The sequence below is a fragment of the Indicator indicator genome, chromosome 14 (assembly GCF_027791375.1).
Source record: "Indicator indicator isolate 239-I01 chromosome 14, UM_Iind_1.1, whole genome shotgun sequence".
NCBI lineage: Eukaryota > Metazoa > Chordata > Aves > Piciformes > Indicatoridae > Indicator > Indicator indicator.
The window spans coordinates 7056528-7065001 of NC_072023.1; the positions used below are offsets into that span (position 1 = coordinate 7056528).

General features: G+C 44.7%; 1 protein-coding gene across 1 annotated transcript; it reads left to right on the forward strand.

Moving 5' to 3' along the window:
* The first annotated feature begins 43 nt into the window (after nt 1-43).
* On the forward strand, nt 44-8474 carry PHF5A (PHD finger protein 5A). Its single transcript, XM_054386771.1, has 4 exons — nt 44-133; nt 2085-2108; nt 3493-3659; nt 7816-8474. Exons 1-4 carry the CDS (start codon nt 82-84, stop codon nt 7903-7905), a joined length of 333 nt encoding a protein of 110 aa, XP_054242746.1. The 5' UTR covers nt 44-81; the 3' UTR covers nt 7906-8474.

Below are 8474 nucleotides of genomic sequence, written 5' to 3' on the forward strand. Positions count from 1 at the left end.
CAGCCAGGACTAGGGGAGGTGGAGAGTGCGGGTCGGAGGTGAAGGCGCGAGGCGGCAGGGTCTGGTGGTTGTCGCTGCGCCATGGCCAAGCATCATCCGGACCTCATCTTCTGCCGCAAGCAGGCGGGTGTGGGTGAGTCCTGGACGGGGCATCCCTTCACCCCTCCTCCGCCTGCGGGGCCAGGGGGAGGCGCGTTCGCCTGACTTTAGTGGCCGTTAGGCGCGAACGTGGCCGTTAGGCCTGGCGGGGGGAGGGGCTCCCGCATCGCGCTCTCTGCTCTGTTTTATTTCACTTTTATTGGGACGTTCTGCCGTATTTGATGGGCTCTTCCCATGCAGAGGGAGAGGAGGCTCTGTAAGGAAAGCCCGTGGCACTAACGCAGTCCTGGGTGCTCCCCCGCACAGATCCTGACGTGCAAGGGCTTCTGGGTCTGCCTGAGGGCTTTAACGCGTGCGTAAGCGCAGGCTCTTCTTCCTCTGGGGAAGCGACGGGCAGGTGAAGTTGATGGCTGAACTGTGATGGTTTGAAACCGTCTTTTTAATTTGTCTTTACAAAGTTCAAGCAGAGAAAGATAAAGAATGTAAACAAGTCACTCTTGGGTGTAAGAAAGCAAAATAACGATTGTGCTAAACACTTCCATTGGATAGATAGAAATGTTTAAGAACCACTACCCAAAACAAAGTTGGGCAGCCAGAGCTCTCGGCTTGCTTACTGGGCTGTCTGGTTGCTGCTGCTTCTTCTCTTCTAGCTGAAGATAACACACTGACCTTGGCGAGCCACGTTAACAGCCTCTCTGCTTTCTAACTTCTCTGCTTTCTACCAGGGGGGCCTGGGGAGAGGAGGCCCCTTGGGAAAGGCCCCTTTTGGGGGAAGCAAAGGGAGCTTGGTTGTGCTTTTCTGTTGATTGTATATATTTGTAAATGTTACGGATTTTGTATATTTGTACATATTCATTGCATTTCATCACAGATTGTAGATTTGCTTGTAAATACAGCTTTCATTTGCTTTCCTGACTGAGCTAGCCTGGTCATTGTCGGTGGGATGGGGGATTTCAGCTCTCACGCTGATACACTGAACGCAGGAAAAAGTTATTTTAATGTACTTTACTCCTCTTGCATTGGCCATACCAGTGCAGCCAGGAAAATGAGCTGAAGGCCTCAGCCAGCACTGGGAGCATCTTTCTGGCTGCTGGGTAAAATTGTGTTCCAGTTTATACCATATACAGATAGTGGGGTTTATTCTTGTCCTTTGGCTCAGAGTTTGCCCTGCTAAGATGTCTGTACAACGTAAAAAGTTGAGATATCTCTTCTAGGCATTTGTTTGGTTTTTTTTTTTTCCACTTCTTGGAAAAGTAAAATTAACATGCATTTTTCTAAAAGAACTTTGAATGCAAAATATGCTGTCCATATGAAACTTCTTTTTAGAATGGTTGACGGAGCTAACAGTCTGTCTAGTTGCAGATTAATTTCCAGCCTCATGAATCCAAAACTTAAACTGAATCGCTATTTAGTCTTTGTGAATGTGGACATCTGATCTGTAGAGCTTGATATTTATGGCATTTATCCAAGTTAATAAAATCATTGGTGTGAGTTCCCTAGGCAAGTGACAAGACTTTCAAAATATGTTTAACTACTTTCATGTTCTGAATTAAATTATTTGGGCTGCCTTAAACCAAGTAAACATTTTATTTATTTAATTTATCTCATTAAAACCAGTGTAAAGGTTATGCCAAGACTCATACAGGATTTCCTTCAATCAGGTACATTTGCTATATTTGAAATGGAATCATGAATCTAGGGTTTTTTTTATTTTCAGTGGGTGCCATTGTGCATTTCATAGTGCATCTAAACTTTCATCTTGGTAAATGTATCCAGAAGGAGATAAATATATATATAGCTATATATATATATTGTTTATCATATGTTTGTATTTATGCTCAAACCATTTCTGTGGTTTATTTCTGTTTTAAAGACTGCTCACTGCAGAAGAGTGTCAATTATTTGACATTCAAGCTTGTAGTTACTTATATTTTTATCCTGCTTCTGCCTCAGGTAATTTCTTTCTCTTCTTTTTCTTCCTACAGCAATTGGAAGACTTTGTGAAAAATGTAAGTATAGCTTCTATGTGTGGTTGCTTGAGAACCTGATCCTGTGGTTAGAGCATGCAGTCTGCATTTGGAGACTGGATTCTGATTTTGTTTTAACCCTGAGCTTGATGCCTTTCTTTGAGATGGCAGCAGTTATTTGTGTATTACAAGTGTAACTCAATGAATACCTAAAGTTAGATGCTCAAATACAATGCATGCTGTTGCAGAATATATGCTACCATCATTTTCAGTAGCTGAAGCTACAGTGAGTTCTTGATTGGTTCCTTGTAATCTGCAATACAAAATGACCAGCCTGATCATTTCAAAGCAGGAAAAATAATGCACTTTTGGAATCTGGCTTCTTTACACCTTGAGAAATGTTCCCCTCAGCATCCATGAGAAGAGGTGTTGGTGGGGATGAGCGGACCCACAGAAATCAAATGCCAGTGCTCAACTATAGAAGGGAAGAAAGAGTCTCATTTGTTGTTAGGTCTTTGTAGGGAACAGAGCAAATAAGATGACTGTGGCTCAAAAATAGGATGAAAATAAGCAAAGTGTGGACAAGCCCAGTCTGAAGCAACAGGATTCTTTTCAGGAGCATTCAGCAGTGAAACAGATTCCCCTTGGTAGTAGTTGAGGGCTGTCATGCTGAAGGTTGAAGAGCAGGTTAGATGAGCTGTTTATGGGACTCAGAATCAGATGCCTTGGGAACTGGTAATAGGATATGAAGCCTTTCATCCCTAGGTCAGTGTGTTCTGGATAATGTCCAGCACAGCAGATACTGTCAATGGAATCTGATGGCTACTTGCCTGTATGATATGAGTGCCTGAATTTCACTCAGTTCTTTGTGAGAAAGCAAGAAGGATTTTTGTGAAATGGCTGTTTATGCCAGTGTGCCCTTTCTTTGGCCTTCTCGCAGATGAAGGATTAAAGGGACCACGAGTACAATCTCTAATCTCATCTCATGGAGGATAGTAACTCCAGACTTTTGTTGATGTGTCACTGCGGGAGAAGCTTACACTGCTGCTTCTGTGTAGGTAAGGACACTGGTCCTGTCAGTCCAGCACTTTTTCACAAGTGAAAAATGCAGGAAAAATTCTAGAGTAAAAGTAACTGTATGATTTAAGCAGGTGCTGGCTAATCATAGAAGTGACTTAGAGTTTCTTCTTTGATTATGAGTGCTTAAGTAAATAAAACTCCCACAAATACGGCAAGCTACTGCCCATGTTCTTTTCAAGTCTGTGCAAATACCAACGTGTACCCTGTGCCTGCCAGACAGATTTCTGCAGTTTGGTTATACTGCCTTCAAGTGTATGGGCAAGTTCTTTGGCTGGGAAGCTTTTCCTCTTCTGTGTGGGGTGGTAAAAAGGATGCTCTGTAAGCCAAAGCCCTTCTGTACTTGCAGGTGATGGCAAGTGTGTGATCTGCGACTCCTACGTGCGGCCTTGCACTCTGGTGCGCATCTGTGATGAGTGTAACTACGGCTCCTACCAAGGGCGCTGCGTGATCTGCGGGGGTCCAGGAGTCTCGGATGCCTACTACTGCAAGGAGTGTACCATCCAGGAGAAAGATGTATGTTGTCATACAGCTTCCTGTTGAATTGGCTGAGGGGGGACCTCATCGCTCTTTACAACTACCTGACAGAGGAGGGGGCCAGCCGATTGTGCTTGGTGTCAACTGACAGGACTAGAGGAAATGGTTTCAGGCTGTGCCAAGGGAGGTTCAGGCTGGATGTTAGGAAATGTTGCTTCACAGAGAGGGTTCTCTGTGCAGGTCTGCCCAGGGCAGTGGTGGAGTCACTGGCCCTAGAGGTGTTCATGCAGCATGTAGACCTTGTGCTTAGGGATGTGATTTAGTGTTGATCTTTCATGCTGGGTCAAGGGTTGGACTGGATGACCTTTGAGGTGTCTTCCAACCAGATGTATTCTGTGATTTATTTAGTAGCTGTGCTTAATCTTTAAGGGATTTGGAGCTACTGAAATGAGGGTTGGGATATAAGATGCCCCGCTGTTTTTTTTTCATTACCTCACACCTTTCTTCCCCAGTTGGTAGCTCCCTGTATTTGCAAAGCATTTCGAGAGTTCACAGCTTTTTCAAGTATTGTATCTCTATTCATCTTAAAGAATCTTTGACTACTTTATACTACATGCTTAGCTTTTGCTTCCTCCACACACTGCAAGTTACCGTTTAAAGTTATCACCTTACTAGATTTCTCTGATTAGCTTTTTTAGCAGTCAGAGATGCTCCAGACACTGCAAAGGCAGAAGTAGGAGCAGCTCCTGGCTGGAAGTCCGTTATCAGCCACTGACTAATGGCATATACAGTACTGTAATGCCTCTGGAATCATCAGTGGTTTTCTTTTGGATAACAGCATAAAGTTAGACTTAGCATCTAGTGTCTGCACTCCTAATTGTGTTTTAAAGTTTCTTATACAATTTCAGTGGAATATAATTTTTTAATTATTATTTTCTGGAATGACTTGTAGATATCTTTTTCTGGTAATGCTTTTTGGTGTAATAATCCCTTATTTCTATACTCAGTGCTACAGTCTTTTTATAATCTTCTTGTTCTGCTACACATGTGAAATGAGGCTCACCTCCTACAAGGTATTTGTTAGTATCTAACACAATGAGTGCAGCATGTTGAGAACTGCAAGTCACAAAATGGGATGGGATGGAAGGAGCCTCCGAAGGTCATCTAGTCCAACCCCCTCTGCAGTAAGCAGGGGCATCCTCAACTAATCAGGTTGCCCAGAGCACTCTTGGGCCCCATTTTGAACATCTGCAGGGATGCGGCCCCAACCACCTCCCCAGGTAACCTGTTCCAGTGTTTTACTACCCTCATGATAAAGAACCTGTTCCTAACATGCAATCTAAATCTGCTCTTCTCTAGTTTGAAGCCATTTTCTCTCATCCTATCACTACAGGCCTTTGTAAACAGTCTCTCTCCATCCCTTCTGTAGGCCCCCTTCAGGTACTAGAAGGCCACTATTAGTTCTCCCTGAAGCCTTCTTTTCTCCAGGCTGAACACCCCCAGCTCCCTCAGCCTGTCTTCGTATCAGGGGTGCTCCATCCCCCTGATCGTTTTTGTAGCCCTGCTCCTTCATCTCCATGTCCTTCCTATATTGAGGGCTCCAGATCTGGATGCAGTATTCCAGGCAACGTCTCACCAGAGCAGAGTGAAGTGGCAGAATCGCCTCTCTGGATCTGCTGGCAACACATCTTTTGATGCAGCCCAGGATGTGATTGGCCTTCTGGGCTGCAAGCTCACGCTGTCTGCTCATGTCCAGCTACTCATCCAGCAGCATCCCCAAGTCCTTTTCTCCAGGGCTGCTTTCTGTCACCTCATCCCCTAGACTGTATTAATAGTGAGGATTGTTCCAGCCCAGGTGCAGAACTCTGCACTTGCTCTGGTTGAGCCTCATGACATGGTAGAAAGACCTTAGGGAGAAGCAAGAACATGGTGCTGACAGTTGCAGTATCCGCAGAATACAAACGATTGCTGTGAGAGTGTTAAAGGTTGTTTGGGTTTTGGTGCTTTGCAAATGTCATCTCCAGCACCACCCGAATGACAGTGAAAAACATGCTGAGAGAATAGTTGGATTGATTTAGAGGAACATGCTCAGCTGAGTAAGTTGCTGGTTTAATTCTCTGTGCTGCCTACGTTTTCTCTAGAGGCCTAGAGCCGAATTCAGGACAGAGGGAGGTCCTCATCTGAATTTAGCCATTAGATCTGACAGGACCATAATCTTTCTTAGTATCTAAATATGGATATAAGAGTTGTGATGGTGGTGCTGCCTCCTATTTTAGGAATGCTGTGAGAGACAGTCGTTTTGTTCACTTGCCTTTGGAACCAAGACACTGGTTTGATAAGTCATGAGTAAAATAGGCATGGTTTTATTTTGCCGATTCATATTGATTACCAACAGGCTTTTTTTCATAACCTAAGCCCACCTGTAACTTTACCATGTCTGGTTCAGGTGTGAAATAGCCAGCTGGTCTGCAAGGGAGGATTGCAGAAAACAGAGCTAGAGGAGTGTAAGAGTGACAAGTCAGAAACAAGGTATTCTGATAGCTGGCTGAAGGCTGCTGTGGGTGAAGACAGTTGTTCTGTGCCAGTAAACTCAATTGTTAGGAGTTGTTGCAGATAGGAAATTGCAGATCTGACACAGCAGATTTAACTTGATTGACTGGCAGGATTTGAAAGTGCTGGCACAGATATAGGGTGCCCCAAACAGCAAACTTTTTCTTTTTTTATGGTAGCTAGTGCCGATGTGAATAAGAAAAGCAGATGGAAAGAGCTTGGTACCTGAAGCTCTAACACCAAAGCTTCAGTAACCACTTCTGTGATCCTCAGAGAAAGACTGGAGAAGTAGTAAAGCAAGAAAGCAAATACCAAAATGGAGAGAGGAGGTGGAATGCTGTTGGATATGTGGCAAAGGGCCTCGTTACTCTTGGTTCCTTTGCTCTGATGGAGAGAGGAATGAAGTAGTGTTTTCCCCCATGTTGATCTGGGGCTGGGGCCAAAACCTCACCTTCTCACCCTGGACAGCTCTGAGTTGCAAAAATAATGTTTTCTTGTGGATAGGAGAATGTTCATGTGCTGCCTCCTTAGGAGGAGGTGGAAGAAGGAACAGAGCCCTATGATAATGCTGTCAAGATTGTCACAGACTCCCTGAATCGTGGGAGGCAAGACTTGGAAGAGTCCTACTGTTGCGGTTCAAAATCAAATCAGGAGACAGTAGCTAGAGATGGGCTGTGGCAGGTGTATGGGGGAGGAATGACTTATTTTCCCCTCCTTGCCTGTTACTTACACCATGCAGACCCTCTCCACTGAGTTGCATCTCCTGCACAGGAGCAGGTAGCAGTGGGGCAGCTTGGGTGCAGATTCTACAGTGGCTGACATCTGCCCAGAGGCTTTCTAAATCTAATTCACTTGAGCTTACACAGCAGCCAAGGACATGTGTTCTTCTGGCTGCTGGGCCCCTCACAGCTGCCGTTGCCAGGGACAACATTTTTGCCCTCAAGAATTATGCAGATGCTAGGCTCAGGTGGCCCATGGACAAATGTACACCAAGATGTGCACCCCTGATTTGTTTCTGCAACCACACCTCTGAGGTGGGTCTTCCCTGCTCCCCTTCTTGCTTTTCTTGTGGCTTTTTTCTCACTCTACTGGAATTCAGGTACAAGAATGTGTCCATGTAGCTGCTGTGAATAGCTGTCCTCTCCCAAGATGACCATATGGTCTCTGAAGTAATTGATCTAAGATGCAGGAAATCTGAGATTCAGTTCTGCTGTCACAGCAAAGAGGAGTCCCTAAACAGGAGAATGGCTTGGTGACATCTAAAGCAATAAGATTCTTCTTGGCTAAGGAGCAGAAAGGTTATTTCTCTGAGCTCTATAAATCCTATGTATCTTAATTTAGAAGGAATCCAGTCTTGAGGCACTGAGCATCCTTTTCATTAAACTGCTGATGTTATCCAAGCTGTTTTCCATGCTCCCTCTTCAGAAGAGAATGTCCTAGAGTAACATTAAGATGGTGTCTAACCTCTTCTGTTTCAGTCTTTTCCTGGTAGTAGCCAGAATTGGAGGGCAGTTTGTCTGCACAGGTGTTTGAAATGTGTGGTGAGGACAGGGTGAGGAGCATGGGAACTGAGAAGCTATCAGAACTGTGTAAGTGGTGATGTTCTGTTTGCCCATCTCCTAACTTACCTCCTCTTCTCTTGCAGAGAGATGGTTGCCCTAAAATCGTCAACCTGGGCAGTTCCAAGACAGATCTCTTCTACGAAAGGAAAAAGTATGGCTTCAAGAAGAGGTGATCCTATTTGTACGTGGCTACACCTCCTGTTGGGTTGGCAAAAGGGTCTTGGAACATGCTCTGAACTTTACTATTACTGAAAACCGGTTGAGTATTTCCTTCTAAAGCAGTACAAATTCAGTAGTATACTTAGGGTTGAATAACTAATGAACTGAGTTACTGATTATCAGAAAGAGCAAATGAGGACTACTATCTCTTGCCCTTCAGAAGGTCTGCTAGTAGCTGCCCCAGCTCACTAGAAAAATCCTGGTGGGCAGTTATTTATGCATGGAGGAGACCAGCTTGGTAAATAGTGAGTGCCCTTCCTGGTGTGGGGAAACACCTTGAAGTTCTTCCTCCTAGTTGTTTGAAATTGCCCTGCACTTCACTGTTGAGGGACAGAGCACCAATCCCATGTGTCTGCTCCCCCCGCCCTGCTCTCTTTCTCCAGTATATTTCCATGATGTCCTGTTTTGTAAGGAACCTGCTCATGGCTAGTGCCTTCCTAGGGAGAGCACAGCTGTTCCATGTTTTCTTTGACAGATTAATCCAAGGCCCTTTCTTGTAACCATTTCTGTAGGATGCATACAA

Bases quoted from the DNA above. Each gene is read 5' to 3' on its own strand.
- PHF5A (XM_054386771.1), top strand. From the start codon at position 82: ATGGCCAAGCATCATCCGGACCTCATCTTCTGCCGCAAGCAGGCGGGT. The intron at 134-2,084 runs GTGAGTCCTGGA...TTCTTCCTACAG, and splicing joins CCGCAAGCAGGCGGGTGTGG to CAATTGGAAGACTTTGTGAA. The intron at 2,109-3,492 runs GTAAGTATAGCT...CTGTACTTGCAG, and splicing joins TGGAAGACTTTGTGAAAAAT to GTGATGGCAAGTGTGTGATC.